The sequence below is a fragment of the Neomonachus schauinslandi genome, chromosome 1 (genome assembly GCF_002201575.2).
Source record: "Neomonachus schauinslandi chromosome 1, ASM220157v2, whole genome shotgun sequence".
In the NCBI taxonomy this organism is placed as follows: Eukaryota; Metazoa; Chordata; class Mammalia; order Carnivora; family Phocidae; genus Neomonachus; species Neomonachus schauinslandi.
Window position 1 is genome coordinate 29,999,722 of NC_058403.1, and position 25,434 is coordinate 30,025,155.

The following is a 25,434-nucleotide window of genomic DNA, read 5'->3' on the forward strand; positions in this document are numbered from 1 at the left end:
AAGGGGAAGGGGAAGGGGAAGGGGAAGGGAAGGAAGAATAGAAGGAAGGAAGAGAAAGAAAGAAAAAGAAAAAGAAAAAAGCTTAACAGTAGTTAGGGAGCTACTCAGTTGAAATCTCTAAGGATGTTCCAACCTATTTGTTATATTTTCATCCACCCTGTCCATGGATGAAAAGTGATGTGATCTTAATACTGGCTGAAAAGCAGCGTCAGGGGCTTTTAGGTAGTCCTTGCGATGGTTCTGACTAACCATGCTTAAAATCCAATTGCTATTTAAATCAGACAGTGAGGACTTCTATTATTGACCTGACATTTGCTAGTCTATGACTTGGATAGTTATATTCATCAGGTTCTTAACTTTGGGGCAATACAGGCTGTTTAAAAAGATCTTTGAAAAAATAACTATAGTAAGTGATGACAATACGACTTTACATAAAATATCTCTCAATTCGCATAGAGCTAATTCTGCAGTGAAAATAATTATTTTCTTAGAATTATATTTATAACTTTCAGTTTTAGTCAAACTCAGACATCCTGTTCATACTTGAATTATAAGACTAGAGATCACTCTACTGTCCATACTTAAGTGTAACATTACACATCATGCATTCTGACAATTTTCTTTTTTTTTTTTAATTTCTTCTTTATGTTCTCACCACACCATTGTAATGTCTACAGCTCGCCCTGTTGGTAAGTAGCCATCCTTCTATCCATTTAGCATGGCTTTGTACAATGCTTCATAACTCATGCATAGTAGGATTTGATAGAATGAAATATATTTATTCACCCATGTTAAAATATTACTTGTGGGACTCTCTTCCGTAAAAGTTCCTCCTGATCTATTCATCATTTTGATAAACCATTTTGTAGTGACCTATGGTGTTAACAATGAATAGGTAATGATTTTCATGGAAAATAATATATGAATGTTTAATACTATATAAACTGCTAATTTTTCTTAAAGAGAAAAATATAATAATTCATTTTTCCTGTATATATATAATAATCATTTATTAGTTATGCTTGATACTCATTAAGATGAATGATTAGGAACTAAATTAAGAAGTTTGATTACTTGATGCACTTCTTTGATTTTAAACTGCTTCGAGTCCTTGCTTTGTAATGGCATTTTTAACTGCAGTATACTTATTATCTGTTTTCCTATTTAAACAAAATTTGGTAGAATGCTTCAAGTTGTTCTAAGTAGATGCTTACACTAAGAGGAAAAGAGAAGGATGAGTTGTGTTCTTTGGCATGAAAAGTTGGTGGTTTTAATATACCTCATCCTTCATTTGGCTGTGCAAAATTGAAGTTAACTGTTTGCATTTGCAGTAATTTAAGTGGTAATTATTTGTAAACATTTGGAAAGTAAGATCTTTTCAAATCCATCGATTTAATAACCTTTCTCCATCTCTTTTAAAGTTTAGCTTAACCAACCAACAAAAGTGTTTAAATAAAATAAATCTTGGTAATTGTGTTATAAGTAAATGAACAGATGGATGCATAAATGGACGGATGGATGAATGAATGAATTTACTATAGTGCTTCTTTAATATATCTAAAGATATTTTAATAAGTTATTTGATTTGACACAGTTTTATAAATGGTCCATTTTGAAAAAATTTTGAAGAAATCCATTTTGACTTTCTTAATACACTGGCTTGACATTGACATTTGATATGTATTGTTCCAAACTCATAACATTTTTCTCCATTAGTTGAAACATTCACAAACTTTATTGTTATGTAGTATATTCTTGCATAGATAGCAAATATAGAAAATTTAGAACTTTGGTTTCCCCATCTGCTTCTGGTCTGCAATTTCTGAGCAGTACTTCCTTTGTTAATTGTTTAATATTCCTGATCCTAGGTCACTTTGTCTATAAAATGGAGAGAGTAGTATTGACTTATCAAAGCTGTTGTAGGGATGAAATAAGCTCAAGATTGATTATATATGTGAAAACACTTTGTATGCCAACAATGGTTAACATATTCCTAATTTCTGAGACATAATATTATTGCATATTTTTATATTTTTGAAACACAGTTATGGCTTACAATTAATTTGAATGTAAAATGCAGGCTTTTTTTTTTCTTTAAACACAATTATTAAATTGATCATGCTTTTTACAATTGGGGATGTTAGGAAATTGAGGAATTTTTAAGCCTTATTTTTTAGTATTTGTATGAATTCTTATTAATGATAACTTTACCTATCTGTGGTATGATATCTAAAATTAAGAAGTGAATAGGAAGCAATAAGATAACTTTGCAAGTTAACAGGAAAAATAACATTTAAATTTTAGATCTTTCTATATAGAAACCTTATGCCGATAAACCATGACCACTTGACTTACATTATCTCACAAGTTCCCAGAACAGAAAACAACATGTTAATAATTTCCAATACATTTAAAGCACAGAAATAATTAAAAAAAAGATATACATTGATTAGAAAATGTGATGTACAGGGAGCTTTGAGATGTACTTGTCACCTACAAGGCATTTCAAAGTTATTTCTGTTTTTATTCTTGTTTAAAATGATTTCTTAAATTCCCATTGGGCTGGAACTAAAGAATAGCTTCTTGACACGTGGTATTTTATTCTGGGAAAGTCTGTCATTTCACAAATCTATCTCCAATGACTTATGACAATGTTCAGAAATATGAAGAACTATACTTTAAACTTGACAACTGCTATTAATTTTGGAAACTGAATGTTGGATATGCTTTTATTGGATCACCAAAGATGAGATGGATAATGAGGAAATTAGCTTGCTTTTTCTTTGCATAAGCTTTTTACATGAATTTTAATTCAGGAGCTATGGATATGCCAACTTTTTTTGTAAGGTCAGAAGGGTACAAGTCAAGTAAATCATAAATTAAATGGTCAAATAATAGAAAACTACACTAATATTAATATTTGTTAGTTGACTAAAACACAAGTTTTTCAACTTTGAAGCTCTTAGCAAAGTACATTAATATTAATATTTGTTAGTTGTTTGAAATGCAAGATTTTCAACTTTGAAGCTCTTAGCAATAGCATAAAGGGTATTCCACAAAGTAGAAATCACAGAAAAGGGAGAAAATCCAGCTTTGAAGTCCAATATAAATTAGGTGAAGAAATATGTACCAAATATCTAAAATTTAGAGAAAATTCAAGGGATAGTTCCTGTGTAAAGATTTTGAAAGAAAATTAGAAATCTATGCAAACTCCAGAATATTTATAGATTCAGAAATTAATAACTACATTCCATACAGGATTAAAAAAACAAACAAACAAACAAACAAACAACTTGGTAGTCCATGTGGAAAGCCCATTTAGAAATCCTTATAAACCCCGAAACCGGGAGTTTTGTCTCAATGGATAATTCTTATGACCTTCATTTGAATTAAAGAATTGGCGACTCTATGCAATTTGCAGTTGGAATAAACACCTTCTGGTCTATTTTTGAGACTGTAGGAAAAACTCTTGACTTAGAGGATCCTCAGTGGGGGAAGTATCAGTGAAAGCAGACAATCACATACTTGCCAATGGAGAAAAATATTCTCCAGATTTCACTTGCTCATTGGCAAAGTCAACATTTCAAAAAGAGTCCTTCAATGCAACTTCCATAATTTGGTTACCACAAAATTACCATGAAATTGAGACAAATGCCACTTTGATTATTAAAAGTCTGCCAGCCCTTCTTGTGGCTTTGACTTTTTACTATTCCGAAGGCATTCTTTGTATGAGAAGCAAAAGTACATGCTAGGACAGAGTTAACTAAGAATGTTGAAATATTCATTTATTTGGAAAACTCTTCCGATAAGTTCTGATAAGGGAACTGACAGAAGAAAATGGTCTAAATAGGAATAAATATCTTGCTTCCTATACCCATCTGTCTTATTTTCTCTTGGAAGCCTTTCCCAAGCTTAAAAATAAAAAAGAACATCTATTTTGGAGACGGGCAGCACATTTTTTCCTAGCAGCAACTCAAAACATGATGAGTAATTTGGAAGAGAACTGTCAAATCTACCAGCTGCCTTGCTAGTGAACTGAGGCCTGCTCCGTTTTCTATCATGTATACCATATGCTAGATGCTGACTGCCTCCAGTATGGAAGCTAAAAGCTGTGGGCATCAGGTGAAACTTGTTTAAAAAATCAAAAACAAACTGACAATACACAACTTTATGGAATCTTCTAAGTATTTCCTTATTTAGTGACTCAAAAGTATATTTCCTTTTGATGGAAGAATATAATTGGCCACGCAAGAGTTTGTAGGTATTGAGAAATATGTATGTTTGAGACAAAATTCCCTATTTTTAATTATTGTTTTAAAGAAGTAGCCGCTGTTCTAAACAAAAATCTATAGGGACTTTCTTTATTTTTTCCAATCTTTTCACGGCTTAAACACAAAAATTAAACAGATCCTCATTTTAGAAAGTTCCGTTTTGAGCTGAAGTGTAGTGTTGTTTTAACATGCTCTAAAACACATTATTGAGACCACCAAGATGTCCAATAAAAAGTGAGTATTTGAAAAATTCATTCAAGGCAAATTATAAAGCAGACATTACTTACAGAATAACACAACTGATCTTTCTGACACCACCACCCTCTATCCCACCTTGAAATCTGGAAAATTTTATGTGCTGTATATAATTTAACTTAAGATTGGAAATATTCCAGGCTTTCTTTTTTTTAATCAGAAAACATGTAGGTATTATATATGAACCCTTTCATGTCAAGATCCACTTTCCTGCAAAAGGCGTCCTGAGTGTGTCTTGGAAGAAACCTATACTTTTATTCCCTGCAGATTTTCTTCCTTGGACAAGCTGTTACCCCATGACCTGAGGCAATCATCTCCCTCCTACAAGCACTTAATGTTTCCTGCACCTGGCGCTAATTAGCTACCTTATGCAGAGTCCCATTTAATTTTTATTAAGCATCACGTTTTTCATTGCTCCATATGTTTTGATTAAATAGTAGGTTAAAAAAATGCATTCTGTTTTGCCTTGTACATTCCAACAGAGTTTCCATAATGTGAAACGTTTAAAATATCTCAAGCTAATGCTAATTCTTAAAGTGAAAAACAAGTGCTAGCTACTTCTCATGCTTGGCTGGTTTTAGTCACCGACCTGATTCTTCTGCAAGGACCTGTGTGTTTGACAATGTCTGTTCATTGCCTCTAAAGTAGAGGATAAGTATAAAATTATTGAGTCATATTTTTTTTCTCTCAAACCTTGGTGAAAATGTTGGATTGTTTTAGAATTGGAATTGTACTGTAGTGAATTCTGAGGTTTATGGAATATTTCTATCTTTGGCTGAGATTCCCTTTTACCATTTGAAGACCAATGTAGTCCTTTCTTCTAGAACCTTTCTGGATTATATCTTGGTCCTGATCACCCTGTATCTAATATCCCCAGGACACAAGCCCTTGAATCTGCAGATTCATGCTTTAATTTACTCTATTTCAAGAATGTTTTCTTCTCTTTTATCTTTGACTATTTTTTTTCTGTCTCACTTTTTCTGTCTCCCATGAGTAATGTTGGCTTTCCTTTGTCTTACTTCCATATTTATTAACTTCTGTATAATAATTTTGAAGTCATCATTTTTATTTCATATTGTCTGATTTCTTAATGCTTATATTATCTCCCTGACTTTTTCAATTGCAATTATCATTTTTTTGTTTCTAAAATATATTTTAAAAAATATATTTTATTTATTTAATTTTATTTTCTTTTTTCATCATTTCCTTGCTAACCTTAAATATAATAGTCTTCACCTCCAGTTGCCTTTGAGCTCTTTAATCCCGTTTTGAGGTTTTATTTATTTTTTTTAAGTTTGATTCTTTTTAAAAAGAGAGGCCCTGTGATATGTAATTTCATTTAGACTATGGACAACTATTTAGTTTAAAGTATTTCTGTGTTTCCTTGGGTAATTATTTGAAGATAAAAGATTCTTTTTCTTTTGTTAACTAATTGATTATGTTCTTTCTGTCAATAATTAAACAATCAGTTAATGGGCAGCTTGTTTTATTTTATTTTACATAGATCCTGTTTTTAGACCCCACCTGATTATTAATCACTTAGTTAACTGCTGAAGATCAGGGTTTGCATTTTTGGAGAAGAGAAAATGGGAAGTACCAGGGTCATTCAGCAGCCTCTAGTGGATGTTATCTTGAGTAGTTTATCAAAAAAGATCTTATCTCTTCTGAGGATGCTGGTGACTCTGATGGTAAACAGCAGATCTCTTTAAATGAGAAACTGTCCATAGTCCACATGAAATGCCCTCTTCATCTTTCTTCATAATCCCTGCTTCATCATAAAGATGGCTTTTAGATGTATTAGTTTTCTACTGCTGCCTAACAAATTACTACAAATTGAGCAACTTCATTAGCACCCGGTTATTAGGCCACAGTTCTATAGGTAAGAAGCCCCAACAGACTCATCTGAGTCCTTTTTCCTAGCACTTCACAGGCCAAAATCAAGATTTTGATCAGGCTGAGCTCTTTTCTGGAAACTCTCCAGAAGACTCCACTTCAAAATTCATTCAGTTTTGTTAGCAGAATTAAGTTCTTTGTGGCTATAGGATTAAGGTCCCATGTCCTTGTTAGCTGGCAGCAATGGGTCCCAGTTCACTTGCCAACCTTTGTACATGGCCATCACAACCTTCAAATTCAGCAATGGTCTGTTGAATCTTTCATGTGCTTTGCTTTATATCTCTCTGACTTCCCATTCTGCTATCAGCTAGAGAAACTTTCCTGATGGAAATGTCTCATCTAATTAGGTTAGGCCCATCTGATTATTCTATCTTAAGGTCAACTGATTAGTAACCTTAATTACATTGGCAAAATTCCTTTTGTCATGAGACATAACATAATCATGGGAGTGTCTCCAGGAAGTGAAAGTTATGGAGGCCACCCCGCAATTGTGCCATTCACATTAGGCTTGGCTTTTCCTTTCCTTCAATACCTTCTCCTCAACTTCTGCATTTTAACTGGTTTTCTACAGTCATATCTCATATTTCCCAAGTGTCCTTCTTGACTCTAATTTTGTTTTCTTCTTCTCATCAAAGGACCATGGGATGGGTTCTCACATTGTTGACAGGTAGTTTTGTGAAATTGGCATTGATAGAGGATTGTGAATAGAGGCTAGTTGGTATGTACCATACTTTCTCCCATTTTTTCCAGACTTGACTATGTTTGGCAGGACTACTTCACCATTTGTGGTTTTGGGCTATTGTAGTTTATCTATAATATTAATTTCTCTTGTAGTAAATAGAGGAAAGTGGAACAATAAGCCTTTACTCCATTATCTTAAACTAAGTATCAAAAATCTTAAATACTCATTAATTTTAGAGTTTATTAAAATAAGAATAAAATAAACACTAAATATGTTAACTTAGTAGTTAAAATTAAAGTACTATAAATATCAAACATCAAAATAATATAAATACTCTGGACTGAAACAGTGTTAGGAGATTAGTATTAAGAGATTTCACTGGCTATTGCCAGAAAGAAATAGCAAGAATATTTTAATCATACCTTCTAAGATAGTCAACATTTTCATTTACATGTTATAGTAATTTGTAATTTGATAGAAAGAGATATCATGATATATATATATGTGTGTGTGTATTTCTATGTACTATAAAATAGATGTGATGTGCATTACACCTAAAAATTATATGCATGACATTTGAATTATGACATTACTTATTTAAGCATATTAAATGTCACTCAAGGGAATAGCTCATAATTAGATTCATTAAAAATATATAAGCTACCAACTTAAATTAAATTTTGAGTTAAAATATATCTGAATGCCTTTTAAAATCTCTTACGGCAAGCATTGCTTTCTAGATTTATTAGGGATATTATTTTCATCTGTTCTACAAAACTATTAACTCTTTGTTAGTAAATACATTGTTGTATTTATCTTTTTGCTGCCTCTAGGTCTAGCATAACACTTACATGTGGTAGGGGCAAGCCAAATGTTGGTGCAATTAATTGATACACACATATGCATACATAGGTAATACCCTTGCCTAGAAAATGTTTATGCAAGCAGCTTTAAATAGTGCTATAAAAAGATTAAACAACATTAATGGTAGCAGGCCAATCACATAGTCCCCATTCTGCTAGTAGGAGATAAAATACAACAAAAAGAAGGCACTAATGAGTTAGGATGGTGCCTTACTAAGCGTGTAATTAATGTTATTAAGAAACATTGCAGTTGCATATTAAAATTCCGTTAACTAAGCAGCCCTTCAGCATCAGTACATTTGTTTCTTGGTTGCAAGTTTTTTTTTTCTTTCTTTTTTTTTTTCTGATTGGCATCTTCATGCAATCTTTTTCTAAAAAAAATGAGATAATGGGATGTGATCAGCCTTCGTGGTTTAGCTGGAGTGCTGACATGACAGTTCTGGCAAGTTGACAGGTTAAGTGAGTGAAAATGAATGTCTTGTCTCACCATTTACTTGAAGAATCCCCTCCACAACCCCATACTTACAGCCCCTTCTATCCGCAATGCGGAAATGTCTAGTTTTCCCAGGTTAGGATCTAGACAGAATTTTTTTCACTACTCATTAAAGTATTCTCTTTCTGTTGGTGAAAAATGGGATAATTTAAAAATATAATGTAAATATTGCTTTATTTAATAATTCATTAGCTTTTAAGCTAATAGTTTGGGTTTTGTTTTTTGTTCTTTTGTTTTTGAGAATGAACAGTCTCTTAGAGAAAACAAAATTTTATTTTGTTCTCAGTATTTTAGTCGGTCAGGAATGCCAGTAGAAAAGTAAAACTCCTATTGATAATGAACAGAGGAAAATGTGCTTGACAATTCAGAATTTGTATAAAATTTGTTAGATTTTTCTAGGCATTCTCAATTTAAACTTTTTTAGAATTTTTTAGAATTCAGAATGTCTATGACATTCTCAGGATGATTTCCTATATTTAACAGGATTTCCTATACTTACCTATAATCAAAATGAAATCTATTTTAGCAAACTGGAATATAAGAAAGTTTAAAATTATCTTAAATATATCCAACTTAGTTACTTTAGAAATTAACTATTATGTTTATTGCAATGTAGAACTATTTAATACCATTAGAGGATTAAAATGGACTTGCTAAAGCCAATAAAGATTATTTACATGGAAAAAATTCATGGTTCCACCAACATAATCCTTCAGTTTAATAAACAGACTGATCTGACCAGCGTGCATGCATGCATTTTTCCCTCTGTGAAGAACAAATTCCCACTTTCCCTTCCTTATCTACTTAATTTCAAAGGAACAATTCAACCTGTCTCTCTCTCTCTTTCTCTCTCTCCTCCTTTCTCCATGCTTTCCCCAATTGTTGGAGACAGATTGAGTTAAGTTATTGTCATAATGGTAGGACATCCTGTATTACAACCCTCATCATGAGGAATATAATTGTGTCATACTTGATTATTTTCATATGAGTTTCCTCTGTAACCAGCGAGTTCCAGGGACAGGGATCTTCGTACCCTCAGACACTAGCACAAAATAAAACCAGTAAATGTCTGCGGTTGGTTAAAGTGCCAACCAACATCTGAATTCATTTCTAGCATAAATTTTATTACTGTGATGTATTCCAGTGATGTGTTGTCTTTAAAAAACAATTAAGACCAAATACAAATGGCTATGTGCATGTAGTTGTTTATTATAACACTGTTTTTATATGCTAGCCTACAAAATCCAAAAATTCAAGATATTTTGAGCCAAATGAATTTACTCTTTTCAAAGGCATTCTATGCACTCTCTATAATCATAGAAATGTTTCATTTTGATATTTGCATTGTTCCTTTTCAAGGAGGAGTATATTATGTGTGAATATAAATTTAAAAAAAATTATTTTCACCACGATTATCAAACACGCATACTTGCGTGTGTGTGTCACACTTACTACTAAAACTCAGTACTTTTGATACTCCTTGGAATTGCTTACTGTATATGTCAATTTAGAAGGCCACTTACATTATTTTATAGTCACACTGTATAATTCATTTGACTAACTCCATGGCTTTATTTGATCTTCAGATTTTGAATAATCATGTGTTACTTTTAGAGTTCTAGCTATTATATGAACCCTCAAAAAGTAGTCTTCCCACAATCAATAAATTCCATAAAAGTAGTTCTAAAATAGCTACATAATTGCAACATGTCTTTATTCATACAAGATTGAATGCAATTTGTATATGTGAGATGTTTCATGGGTAGAGTAGAAAGCAAAGTCTAAATAGGTGAAGAATATAAGAATTGTGATTCTTTGTAGCCATTCTATTGCCCTTGAACATTTACTTTTCTTTTCATATTTATGAAAGCAGTATTTCATTTAGTATTTTTATTTTTTCATACTGACATTAAGGAAGCAAATGTAGGGATAAATTTATATGTATTTATATTTATAAAGAGATACTAGATTAATGAAGAAGCATATATATAGATAATTACTAGATTATTGTTGAAAGGAAAGCTATAGATTTTGGAATTTTACCATGGAATTTTTAATATTAGCTAGAAGTAAGGTAGTGGCTGAGAAAGAAGGCATAAACACTCAAATGGAAGAGTTATTGCCATGAACTCAATAAGAAAGAGGTTAACTGGAAAGGTAGGTAATTTAGCAATTTGATTACTTGTATTCCTTGAGAATAATGACAAATGAATAAAATGTGATTAAACAGACTTTATAAAAGTGATTATTTTAAATCCTATATCCCTGAATTGTTTTCCTTTATAAATGCACTGCTTCCTCTGAGATGAATTATGTGTTAATAAACTTCAAATCAAATATTTTATGACATTATGCATTTCCAATATTATTAACAGAAATTCTTTTGAAGTCAAATGAAGTGCTAAGTAGTAAAAATTAAATAGAATTAAGTAAGTTGAAGAAACAATCATTTATCAATTAGAAGTTAGTCTGTTCTGATGATAAACTAAGTAAACATTCATCTCTTAATCCCACTCTATATTGCATTTTAATGAAATGACTTCTCACTGTGTTTATTGTTGGTGGGGGTAAGCCTATTAACTAAATCTTTTCAGGAAAATATAGAATTGGTTGTTACACAATTCCTCTATTTTTCTGTACTGTTGTTGTCACTCTGGGATGGTGGCTACTCATTTGTAGTCTTTGTGTCATAAATTTCCAATATGGTACAGGGGCAATCTCTACAGAAGGACATATCAGAATCAGTTGGGAGATTATTTTCAAACAACATATTTTCTTTGGCATCCCTCCACCCAAATTAGTGAGTCACTGTTTCTGGTGGGAATGTGTCATATCCTTCCAGTATAATAAAATGGAAAAAGCATTGAGTATTTTCTTTAGATCAAGAACTTTTTGTTTTTAGTATCCTATTTCAAGACATTTATTTAGCGTTCACTACATGGGACTTTTTCAGGCCAAATAAAGATTCCATTTCAATGCAAAATGGTAGCCCCCCATTCCAGTAAGAGATTACAACTGAACTGAGGAAGCAAGACACCCAGGCAGGAGGAAGAATAGAAACAAAAGGCAGTGCAAGCAAGAACAGGTATCTTAAAGTGGAAAGAACACAAAAAAAGTAGAACATAGAGTGTGCTCAGGTTAATCATTGTCAACAAGTTGGATCAAAGAATAATAGATAATGAGATGGGTGAACCTCGGGAACAAGCCAATACACATGCAAGTGGTTAAAAGTAGACTGTTCTGCTGAAATACTCGAGCTGGTCTGGGGACAAGTGAGTGTCAGGATGGTAAAATCTCAGGCCAGTGTAGCGGAATGCTACACTGAGGGGAACAATTTGCAAGCATTGCAAGGGCAAGCTATAAGAAAAGCACTGTAGGTTTTTGAATAAAGAATGACTTGAAATGAGTATACTTGAGAAAGGTTGTACTTTTCAGTAGCACAGAAAGAGCAAGATCATAGGTTTTATGCTACTTTAATAATCAAAGCAATTATTCAGGAAAAACATAATGTTATGATTTTAACATCCTTGTACCATATCGGAAATGATAGCATATGATTCTTATCCTTCTGTGTGGTACTAGAGATGGCAAATTTTAGTCAGATCACGGTTTGAAGTCAACTGAATTAATCTAAAAGCTCAATGTTTAAGAGGTCCAACTATGGCATTAGATGGACCATAAGTCAAACCTGTCCTCCGACCTAGTGCTTTTAATCTTTAAAAACCTATGTGCCCTTTATAAGATTTAGTTTGATGATCTTCATATTAAAATGGTAGTAGTTCATACATAGAGTTCTGTGAGTATTAAATGAGATAATGCCTGTGAATGGTTTAACACACTGCCTGGCTTTAAATGAACACACAATTAATGTTAATTATTGTCCTTGTATTAAGCAATTTGTGACTCAGCAAATCTTTAACAGAAGCATATGATAAATGAGTGTGCTTTTCAAATAGGCTTATAGAATATATTAGAATGTAACAAGCAAAAATGTTAAATAGCAAAAAAAATATTTTCTACTGGCTTAAGATATAAAGTTCAAAATATTTATTACAGTATAAGAAGCTTACTTACTCAGGCAACAATTATACCCAAAGAAAGCTCAGCCGACTGTGCCTGTAACCATCCTGTCACATATTAATATATGCAACTGCTGCATGACTATCTCCATGTTCACATCTGCCATAGAAAGTCATATTTTGCTGTAAAAACAACTCGGAACATGATGGGATTAACCTTTAGGTCTCCCCAGCCCCTCATCTCCAAGCCCACCTCACGCATGGCCTGTGCCTCCTTCTCATGTTCAGCCATCTGATTTCCATAACACCCACTCACTTCCACCAGCGGGAATTAGCAAAACAGAGCTGTAGCCTGAGTTTGATGGAAGCCAGCTTGGGCTGAATGCAGTATCAAAGCATAATTTAGCAGAAATCAAATCTGATTTACTGTGCATTGTATTTAAATTCTCAAAAATGCCGTTTCATGTGAACAATACCAGACCTCTAATCTCAATTGACCTTTTTATATTTGGGTCTACTTTTCTGGAAATCACACAATCTGCTCTTCTTATAAAGCTACTGTTTTTCAGTTGGAAGTATCCATCGAACACTGAATTGTACCACTGTTTTCTTCATCTCATTTCCTGTGATAGCTGTAACAATAAGGTATAATCACTTAACAGATTAAGCAACTCTGTTATTATATCACAACTACAAAAGATTTGTCTACCGCTTTTGGATTTTAGAGAGGATATAAATATGTATTTTATAGTCTTCTCTCTTAGAAAATATGTAAGAGAATTGCCATTTCTATCACTAGCATATTCTTCTGGAGTTTATAACTCAACCTCTTTAATGCACATTGGGTTTAAACGTGTGTTTGAAATTGTCATCTTGAGGACCCAATCATGGGTTTTTTTATGTTTAATGAGAGCCATCATAGAAAATCCATTTTATGTAGAGCACAATTTGTGCTACCTTGCTGTATTGATAAAATGCCACCTCTCTGCCTACTCCCTCCCATCGGTGCCATCAGCCAAGTACTGTCTTTTCAAACCATTTTCACTGCCACCTGGCAGAAATACTGAAAATGTGAAATGTTAGCAGAAGAATTATTGATGCAGTTTTTCATTTTAAAACCTCAAAAATAAATTCCTTCAGCTGATAGGCCTTCACAGGAGATTGCAATATAGATCTTGAGCAGAGAGAGTCTACAGAAGTAAAAGTGATTGATGCAATTTGTTTTGGTGGTCCAACGTTAAGTGACAATAGGAAAGGATGTACATTTTCAGACACTTAAGTACTCTTAAATTTTTTTGCTTAGCTTTAATATCTGTATTTTGTTTGTTTAATTTTAAAAATAATAAGGTGAATCCCGTTCCAGTGAGAGCAGTGTGGCTTAGGTTCTGATGACAAGAAACTATCTGGAACTTTAGAAATAGGGTGTATTTATAATAACTTGGAATAAAAATACAACATAAATAAAAGTCATACGAAAGAATTCTTCATAGTATGAATAACACAAATGCTGATAGTTATTTTGTTAGGGTTTTTTTTTTTTTAAATTCAGTATTGGATAAAAACTCAAAAATTATGATTTCCTGGTCTTCATAGGTCATATCAGTATTAGTAAATGTTACATTATAATATTACAGAATTTCTTTGTCCTTTAAGAGCTCTCATGAAGTGTTCTCTTAAGGTGCTACTATGACTAACAATTCTCAACTGGATTTTCTGCCTAACTTGCTAAGATTTTCCCGCCTCGCATCTGTCCTTTCTTTTTTAGAAAAAGCATTCTTTCTAAAACATAAATCTTACTACATCTTTCTTGCATAAACGTCTTCAAACAGATCTCCGTCGCTTTCAGGGCAAAATTTAAGTTCTTTTAGCATAAATTATCTGGCCCTATTTATATCACTTCTGCATCTCTGATTTTATTCTTAAGACCATTTACACTCCCCTAACACATCCAGCTCCCCAAGTCTCTGCCTTATGTCTGCTTCTCTCTTTCCAAGTGACCTTACTCCTCTTCGTGCTTGTGCTTTAAAACACAACTCAACCATGGCCCTGTCTGGCATCTTGCCTCTTTTTTCTTCATCACCCAGTCTATTTGCTGCTCTTCCAACCTTTCTCACCCAGTGCCCTCTGCTTTTTGTATTATTATACAAATCAAACTCTGTTCCATTTGTGTTTATTTACTTATTTACTTGGAAGTATTGGCCAATTTTTTATTTGGCTTTCCATCCCCTGTACCCAACAGAATGTCTCATAATTTGTAGTCAATCAGTGCATTTTGAATGAATAAATGAATGATCATATCTTTTCAGAAAAGTGGAGAGATAATTGTGGTCATTTGCCAGTTCTTTTTTTTTGGTGGGGGGGTATGTTTTCGCAGCTGGTTAAAATTGTAGGATCTAGATTCCAAAAGCATTTTGCAAAATCACTTATCTACTAAGAAGTTCTTAAAATCTTAAAATATTAAATACAAGGTGGTATGTGATTATAATTAAAGTATAGATGTTAATTTTACTGAAGTAGATGGGTAGACAGATACAGGGTAAGCATAATATACTTAAGTCTATAAAATATATTTTCATTCTTTTCATTTGATGTTTTATTTGGTGACTTCAATCATGTGTATTCTCAACTATTACATTCTAAAAATGAATTATATAAAGAAGGACTTCATAGCACAAACGGGGCTCTAAGATTTTACTAACCAGTTATGTGAGCCAATTTAAATTCTTTCTAGTCCAAAGCAGTACAAATGAACAAATAAGCCGAATGTGTGACTTTTATCAGACTGTTAAATGATTTTTTTTTTAATTTTTGATAATGAGGTATAAGCTAGGTTACTCTGGCTTAGTATCCATATTGGCACTAAACTTGTCTTTTCATAAGATTACTAAGAAGTGGGAACTGTATTTGATCTTTAAATTTTGCTTAATACGTATTATTTTTCTTGGATATTGGAGATAATAGAGACCAATCTTAAGTCTTTTTTGGTATAAATAATCCAGTGGTTTCATATCTTCCCTGAAAAATGGACATTGCAGTGTTATAGAGTTGTCTCTGAAGTAATTTTGTAACATTGATTTAATCTATCATTCCTATTAGAAAACATGGAACAAAAATCAGTGTCTGTCTGCTGATTCAGTGAAATTGTGTAGAAATAACAAGAAGATTGTAAGAAGCAAGTAATCTCCTGAAAATGCAAGGCAACATAAACCACATTCTGTCCAAATAGATCCATAAATCTGGGTTCTCCATACTGTTAGACTGGGTCTACTGTTATCTATAGTTATAGAAGAAAATTTCACATAGTAGATTTATCCCTGCTGTCCCTGGGGTATGTGTTGAATGGGTTGAGTTAGGAGGCAGTATAATAGAACACCAAAAACTAAGTCACTACAACTCTCAGTGAAAAAAAAAAAAAATCTGCTGCTGTTTCTACACTAGCATTCTTATAAGAATGAGTCCTTGGTTGTATGTTTGAGGCTACCCTACATTTACTTTGTTCTTGGACCTGCTCTTTTGTATTCCTGAGGGGCTGAAAGAATTCTGGGTACAGACTTCAACTGAACGTCATTTATTGTTCTAATTCATTAGAGTTCAAATTTTAGGATGGTTGCCATGGACAGCAGGTTTTAAAAATTAGAGTTGATTTAAAATTTTTTTTTCATCCTCCATTTTCTAGCATAAGCAACAAGTTAAAGTGTAAACAGATGAGAGAAAAGTCATGGAATAAACATGCTGTTTTCTTGTCAATGGAAGTGGGTTTCCGTATGGAAAAGATGTCCTTGTGAAAACTTCCAGTTATACTGTCTACTGTCTTTCACTTGGCTCCCAATTGAAACTTGAACTTTCTCAGAATTTTTTACCCCCCATCCCTTTAGTTTCTTTTCTATTGGAGTTACTCATGCCTAGGTCTCATTTTCTTTGCCTACATCATTCCCCTCGTCTTCCAACCAGAGTTCCTACTTTATTGACTGATCTGCCTCCCTCACAGTCCATAGTATATTCGTTAAAGGGTTAAGGCATCTAATGATTTTGCTTTGCATCTGTCACTTCTTAGATTAAAAAGAGCCTGAACAAAATCCCCACTTTGGCTTCTCAGGAGTTTCTTAGGCTACATCCAAATCTATGTTTTTCAGCCAATGATGTTTACACAACTGAGACCCTTCATTTCTGCCAGAATACACACTGTACACTGGATGTGTTCTTGCTTCTTGCACTTTGCTCAGTAAGCTCCTTGCTTGGAATGTGTTCATTTCTCCACTTATCTAAATGTTGCCCTTTCCTCAAAGTCCCCATAATGTGTATTTTCTGCATAAAGCCTTTCACAGCTGCCATAACACAAAGGGATCCTTTTCTCCTGAAGTCCTGTCACATTTCTTATATGTACTAGGATTTAAATGCTCCTATGCTGTGCTCTGAAAGCATGTCTATCATTGAACTTAGCATAGTCTTAGATAATTGTTTTACCTTGCTTTTGCTGTTGTCATCATCATGTTTTGTGTTTCCCATTAGGTTGTGAGTTCCTTGAAGACTGAAGGATAGATATTTTTTTTATCTCTGTATCCTTGTGTCCAGTAGGGGAACATAGCAATTGTCTGACTAATGCTTATTTATCTAAATGAAAAGAATTAAGTAGAATCAACCACTTTCAAACATGTCATTATATCGTTAGTTATCTTTGTATGTAATTCCCAGTTTTTTAATTCTTTGATGTCTTCAACACTTTAACTCGTCAGTTCTAGAATATAAGCACTTTGAGGATAAGGATCATATTCTAAGGCTTCTGGTATCTCTGCATGTAGAACAATGTCTTATAAATATTACAGGAATGGTCAATATCTGTGAATAGACTAATTTCAGAGGAAGGAGAGACTTGTGTAATGAAGTGATTCTTTTTTACCTTTATTCAAATTGCAAAACCAAATTGAGAAACCATATTTTACTTTAAAAAACATTAGAATATCATGAAAAATCTATTATCCTATGCAAATATATGGGCTATAGGATTATTATGTACAACATTTAGGAAGTATCTACTAATAAGGTTTCTTTTCCTTAGATTTGATAGAGTGCTTTTCTCCTTTCCCCATTGTGTGTTGAAAAATGCTTTAAAAATAGAAAAAAAAATTAAAAACTGTAGCTTCTGTCTGGCTCTGAGCAATCCACCAGATTTTCCCTTTGATATCTTTTTCTTTGTCAATGGTTGATATTTATACACTTTCTTTCCTTTTAAATTATAGCTCCTCCACAGTTTGTGGTTAGGCCAAGAGATCAGATTGTTGCTCAAGGTCGAACAGTGACATTTCCCTGTGAAACTAAAGGAAACCCACAGCCAGCTGTTTTTTGGCAAAAAGAAGGCAGCCAGGTGAGTGTGAACCTTGACTGCTTTTCTGAAATCTCTGAACTCTCTCTGTCTCTGGTGCTCCTCAAAGTTTGTCTCGCCTTTCTTGTTATCGATGTTGAATTTATTTTATTTCTAAAAAAGAGAAAAATTAATTCTAAAATAAGTGAAAGTCGGATGTTCTATATAATGTGCTTTATTTTCCAGTATTAATGTCCAAAATTCTGTATTTTACATAGAATAGATACAACTCAGTGTAACTAAATATTCTTAAAGAGCCTAATCAAAACCTCTGTGGCTATTTAAAATCTCTGAACAGAAAAATAATTTTACTTCCTTGCAGCAAGCTACATTGGGATTATCAAATGAGTTTGTACATATAAAGTGTTTAGAATATCTTAGGCATGTGTAAACAAGTCAAACAATATTTCCATTATCAATCCACCTAGAAACCAATTGCAATCCCCGTACATAGAGAGATATTATAAATGCCTTTTCTTTATCATTAACTTAAGGATACTTCCATTTAAGAGTGGGAGAAGTATTTACTTCCATCATCCCTTCTGGATTCGTTCACAGTGGGGTTAGATAGCACATTATCACACATTATATATCAGAAGGAAATAACACATTATATACCAGAAGGAATCAGCACTTGCCTGGTCTTTGCTGTGCCCTGATTTGTCCACTCATGGTGCTCTCTGAGTAGCATGGCCTTTCAGACTCCGTTCAAAGTCAATTGGATATGCTATTTTTTTTTTTCCCACTTAGTGTCAAAACTTAAACAAGTACTTAGCCTCTAGGTTCTCAGGCAATGAATGGAATTTCTAGCTTAAACCAAAAACTGTTCTTTGCCTAAGAACTTATCAGTGTATTCCTGAAGGACCTAGAGATATTTTTGTTGTAGACTTCCCAGAACCATCTTTAAGGAGGCATACAGTTCTCAGGAAAAGACCTCAGCACCCTCTGTTGTTAGTCCAAATTCTGGAAGAATTTCCTGGGGAATAATGAAAACCATGATTAAGAGTCCCAGGAAATCTAAAAACTACCAGAGATGGGAAATTTTTTAGACTATATTAAAAGAATCTGTTGATCAGAATTTATGTATGATTATCTGGGTAGAGAGGCATCAGGAAGTTCCCCTTAGTCCTCATCTTCATACTCTGCCCAGGCCAGGGCTGCCAGGACCTGAGGTCTCCTACAGCCCAGACACTAATGTAATGCCTGGCACCAAGGAGAGGCTCAACACCACTCTGGTCACCCCTGCCTCACAGTACCTGAGAAAACTGGGATAGGTGAACGCTGGAGAGCCCTGGTAGCTCAACAAGACTGTTTCTCTTGCCTGTAGCTCTTTCCCTCCACCCACCCTGGTGGCTTTGGGATCCATCAAAGTTACTCCCTCAAGCCACTGATAGTAAATGTAATGATATGAATATATTACTTATTTATCAATTTTATAAATATAATGATGTAAAGCAGTTTGATTGTCGCAAATTTACACTTTAAATCCATGTATTGAGTCAAATTCCATCATCCCATATCTCATTGTTATATAAATACTGCTGTATCATGTGTAAATCACATGCCCTCAAATAGCTCTAGGTTGACATAAGATATTGCATAACATGTGTATTGGTCCTGTGGCCCAATAAACATGGTATTTAAATATGCTACATTCTGCTTTAACGGTTTTTAAAGATAATCAAATAGCATTAAAATGTTTTTTCTTTTTTTTTTTTTTTAACAAAGTGGCATGTAATTCCAGGGATATTAATCTCTGAAAAAAAATTCCAGTTAGGTAATTTGATTTGATTATAATCTTAGGTCTGGTTTTCTTTCCTTCATCTATCTCCTTTGCATCAGAGCGAGAGAGGGAGAGAGAGAGAGAGACTGTGAATGAGAACAAAAGAGAATTGCCTGAGCAAATTGTAAAGTTTCAAATTATGAATTGGAATATTAGGAAAAATAAATTGGTATACAATATCCAGTATCCAATTTTTACAGTGATCTATGACTCTCCATCAGTAGAGAGAGTTAAGAGCCTGGACTTAATGGTCCATATTCCTCAGTATGTGCTGATAATACCAATTAGCACTAATAAGATACCTAGGCACTTGAAGGCAAGAAGAGCTCTGTAGAATTCCTGGGTTTTGCTTGTAATCCATTTTCTTGTGCCTATATCACACAAGCAGGGAATAAAGATGATGGGTTAACCTCAATCATATGCCATTTTCCATGTCAACGAATCATTTAGAAGGTGGACTGATATTACATTGTAGAGGAAGAGATCCCAGAGAGAATTAAGCCCATCTGATGTATTAGTGCTATGTAAATTAGTATTCTAATGGCTAATTGTAGGAAAGTGCATACTTTGAGTTATTGTATCATTCTCAAGTGGCTTTAAAATTTAGACCCTTCTCTTTTAGATGGTTTATTTCAGTAATATATTTGGATTCCACGAGAGAATTAGCTTGTTCTCAAATTGTTTCATGTGCATGAAAATGTCTAGCCTTATATAGTAATACAAGTTTTATAGGAGGGCAATAGCATTTTGAAATTATATCCTGACATGCTCGCAAACATCACTTCTTTTAGAAAGGGTTTAATAACATGGTAATGTTTATGTAAAGTGGGCTTATAGTGTCACACTCAAATCTAATAAAGTGGACATCCATCATGTTGCAATAAAGAGAAGAGCTTCTAATTAAAGTAGGACATCATTCGCAGGATTAAAGTCATTTAGCGTAATTGAAAAGTGTTAATACCCTATTTTATCCTCTTCCATTGGTATTACTTCAAGGGTAAAAACATTTTAAGGTGAAAATGTGTCTTATGCCTTTAATTGAATGTTATTACCTCCTGATTGTAACGTATTGAAACTGTTTAATTACAAACCTGGAAAATTAATTACTATGTCGAGAAACAGATCCCAGAGGGTTATAATGTTCTTTTTTGTAAGTAAATACAACATAAAAATTGATACGTTCTTATTTATAATCCAACTTGGAAACATACCTCAATATGATTTGTTACACCCAAATGTTTTTCTTAATTGAACAACAGCAAAGCAGCATAGGTCATCCAAGTTAACATTACTGCTCTCATATAGGAACTTCTGAAATTCTATGTTTAGGCTGCTCGTGTTTAATGTGAGATGTATAGTAAAGTAAAATAATTTTTCATAGAAAAGTCATATTTGAAATTCTTTAAGGGCACATGCACACTTCAGAAACATTCTGCGCCTTTTTATTTTCAATGATTTGCTTCGTCTTGCATAGATGGTAGTATATATACCGAGATCCTTTCAAAGCTATTACAGTCTGCAGAAATTTTATAGCAGGAGTAGATTTGGCTGTCTCTCTCTGTCAGTCCCAGCCACACACTTTTGAACATCTTCATAAGAAATTCAGGTGATTACATCAAGTATTCAGAATGATTAGTGGAAAGTCTATTTTGCATTCCCTAGTAATGTGCAGTTTATAAAACACAAGCATAGTTAATGTTACATTCCACATTATCACAATGTCTGATGAGTCACATGAGCATTGTTATGCCCATTTTACAGATGAGGAAGCCATGTTTCAAAGATACTAAGTAACTAGAAGTAAGTAAGGGAGAAAGTAAAGGGTTAAGATAAAGATCTATAGTTTTTATTTTTTTATTATTTTTTAAAGATTTTATTTATTTATTTGAGAGAGAGAGTGTGTGCATGTGCTCACAAGTGGGGGAGGGACAGGGGGAGAGAGAGAAGCAGACTCCCTGATGAGCAGGGAGCCCCACACAGGGCTTGCTCCAGGGACCCCAAGATCATAACCTGAGCAGAAGGCAGAAGCTTAACCCAATGAACCACCCAGGTGCCCCAAGATTCAGGGTTTTTAGATGATTATTCCTTCAGACTAGAGCATGCTGACTTCTTAAAGCATATTATTTTTCTGTGATTTTGAAAAAGTTTCCCATTGAGACTCCCTATATGACATTTAATCATTTCAACACCATATTTTTAGAATAAATGTACTTTCCAACCATATTCCAGTAATTGTAATAGCTAGTGTTAATATATTTTTCCTTCTGAGTGGGAAAAGATATTGATGAGATTGTGTTTCTTCCACAGAACTTGCTTTTTCCAAATCAACCCCAGCAACCCAACAGTAGATGCTCTGTTTCGCCAACCGGAGACCTCACAATTACCAACATTCAGCGCTCGGATGCGGGTTACTATATCTGCCAGGCCCTAACTGTGGCGGGAAGCATTTTAGCAAAAGCTCAACTGGAAGTTACTGATGGTGCGATATTATTATTAGATTTGTTTTAGGAAAATAATAATTTTTATTTCAAGATCCATATTAACCAAGTGAAATTTCCTGGGTTGCTAAACATGTAAATGAATGCTTATCTTCTAAGTTTGAATCTAGGTAAAATAACATTTTTAATAGTCTCTAATTCTACATGTACTGTCCCAAAGAAGAATATCAAAGATTATCTATTTTATTTTTAAAAATAGAGTGATTCTTTATTTTAAAGAAATGACATCACGCTCTCAGTGTATAGATATGTCATCTATATATTTTTTAGTCTTATGCTGACATGATTGCTTCTAATGGATATTAATAATTTTATCTCATTAGAGGAGGAAGAGATATCATCTTTAATATTATCAGTGGAAACAGAGATGAGTTCTTAGCTAATCACATTATGACATCCTATGACTTTTTAATTATTCATTCACTAAGTTAAATTAATTAAATACCTTCCAAACTACTGATGGATGCTGAACTTGTTGTTTTTTTTTTTTTTTTTTACACATTACATACTATAAATTGTAGGTGAGGCACCTACATTTATAGTGATTGTTGAACAGGATGTAAGGATCTTCATAATCTGTTTTTATTTCCCCAAGAGCTTATTTGTCACATTTGATAGGTAGGGAACTTTAGATACTTTGTGAGCTTTTGAGTATGAATTTAAGCCCTGTTCTTTGATGTCTTAAGCTAAAAATTCTCTCTTGTTCTCCTATATTTGTGAGGTTTGTGGGGCTTTTATTTTCCCCTGATGCTGGTCTCTGAGATACAAGAACTTTGTTTTGTCACCTCTCTGATTTTCTTCCTTCTCTGCTCATGAAATTTGATTCACTTTTACACAATTCAAATTTACATGTAGATTAAATGGTAATTTAAAATTAATAGAAAGGAAATGTTTTTTAATGTCTGTCTATGGTATTGCCTGATTCAGCACCATGTCAAGAATAGGAATAAATGGAACAGACAAACATTGGTTGCGGGAACATTGAGTTGTTAATGGCCGCACCTGCTGATGTTGCAGAAATTTACTGCCATGGAACTGAAACAAGTCAGGTTCAAGGGCAACAGTGCTAAGAAATTCTTTCTTTAGATGGGCAAGATCTTTGTTCCTTCATACCTATGTATCTTTTAAAAGAAATAGAAGATAATTATTCATCTTTCTTAAGTCCTTATGCTTTATACCATTAGCAAAAATGTCCAGGTACATATACTGGGAAAAGAAGATATTCTGGCCATAGCCTAAGTTGTTTTCTATATACAAGAATAAAACATTCTAAGTATAATGATGAAGACCTCTACTATAATCTAGTTGCTTATATTATTTTACAAAAGACAGACTCTAAAATGTTTCTAAATAAGGAAATTGTTATGGAAAAAGGCAAACCATATTTGTAGAAAACAAAATTGATGAATTAGAAAAGCCAGATGATATGACAGATACTCAGAGTCATTTCTGATGAAATGAAAAGGAAAACTTTTGTTTTGAGAACTTGTGTTGGTTGATGACATAATCTCACAAAACAGTAGTTATTTTACCTTTATTTCTGAGGTCAAAACTAAAAGAGTGAATACAAATTTAAACCTGATAAGTGAGATGACTGTGAACAGTTTGCTACAACTAGCTTGAATATTAATTCCTACATTGATTTTTACTTAAGTAAGCAATCACAAAGTCAAGATCATTTTACAAAAACATTGAATGAAGGTTATAGAGTTATTGATTTTGACAGTAAAGAACTCTAACTTCAAGACCTAACCACACACACACAGACACACAGACACACATTATTATTACAAATAACTCTTTCTAAATACTAACTTGCTACATTGGCTGATGCCTTTAGCATCTGTTCATAGTTTTAATTTTTCAGATTAGTTAACAATTTAATGGTACGTGAGCTATCATTTTCATTTGGAACATTTTTTTGGAGGGTGTGACCCGGGGCAATTTAGAGCCAATTGAAATTCCAATGTAGAATAAAAAACGTATGTCATATTCAGAGAAACAAGGAAAACATCTGTAACAGTGTTTCTGTTGCTACATTTTTACACTTAGACTCCTTTCTTGGAGGTATTTTTAACTCAGGTGTTCATATAAGATGAGATTTGCTAATGGTGATGAAATGTTCTGTTGAGTGATAATTTTACTGATTATAGATTGAATGAAGATGCTTCAATATACTTGAATTTCAAAATATCCTTTTAGAAGACCTTCTCATTAATTCATTGGCACTGTTCATTTCTTCCTTTCTTCTGCTCTTTTTCTCTCAGAAAATTAGAAAATTGTAATGAGAATTCTGAGTACAGCCAATAACATCTAAAAGGACTAGAGAGAAGAAATGTATTTATGCATTATGTTGACAATAAATGTCACACCATGATCTTATATGAATGGTTTATTGAGGATTTATAATGCATAGTTAACGAAAACCATGGAATTGGTCACAGATCACTGGAAACCCTAAATGTTCATTTAACCTTTGACCTCAGTGTCATGGAAACCTGTGGTCATCTTTCACCCATAACATGTTCGAAACTGAAAATTCCTTCTGGCCAGGAGATTTTCAATTACTTTATTGATCAAATTCATTAAAAAGACATTGAGCTACTCATTTGAGTAATACAAAGGAAAGAGACTAATCAGATGTCCTTGGCTATATCTAATGATTTCAGGGATATAAAAATAAAAACAGGTTATAAGAAGTTACCTAAATTCTATAGAGATATTTAATTTGAAACAAAGCAGTAAGAATATTTAAAATTGAATAAATAGATTCTACTCTAGTAATGCAGACCCATTTTTCTCATTGAATTTAGAATTATTCATGTTTTGTGAATTGGCCCTTCATTTTTGGCCCATAAAAAAAATAAGTTCCGTGAATATTCAGTTTGGATATCTATTTGTGCAGTATGTGTCAGAATTAATATAACATTGTATTTTCACATTTTCTGAAGATTATTTTATTTACTTCTAAAATGAAGAATTTGATAAAAAAAATCATGAAAGAAGTAGTTCTAATTTTTGTTTGTAAATAATACACAAAATTTTATTTTTTTAGTTTTTTATATGTTTTACATATGTATATAGACACACATACATACACACATTTCAATACATATTTTGATGTAGTAGGTTTAGGTTGATTGGAAGCCCATTGTATCTTAACATGCACATGCAATGGCTCTATTTCATAACTTCTATTTTAAATTAAAATTGGTTGGCTTTCTCATGGTAGGCTGTAAAGGGGCTGCTCAATTTAATGTTTTTCCCTCAAAACCACAAATTCTAATAATAAAGATGATGCATATAGATTGGGAAACA

At 33.1% G+C, this 25,434-nt stretch overlaps 1 protein-coding gene across 2 annotated transcripts in view; it reads left to right on the forward strand.

Annotated features, from left to right (window-relative positions):
- The window catches only part of ROBO2 (roundabout guidance receptor 2), a 1,281,409-nt gene that overhangs the window by 1,154,671 nt on the left and 101,304 nt on the right, over positions 1 to 25,434 (forward strand). For both annotated transcript variants that reach the window (XM_044919554.1, XM_044919552.1), the window contains exons 7-9: positions 678 to 689; positions 17,714 to 17,838; positions 21,926 to 22,097. In XM_044919554.1, the coding sequence (XP_044775489.1) occupies positions 678 to 689; positions 17,714 to 17,838; positions 21,926 to 22,097 (309 nt within the window). The remainder of the gene's footprint in view (positions 1 to 677; positions 690 to 17,713; positions 17,839 to 21,925; positions 22,098 to 25,434) is intronic.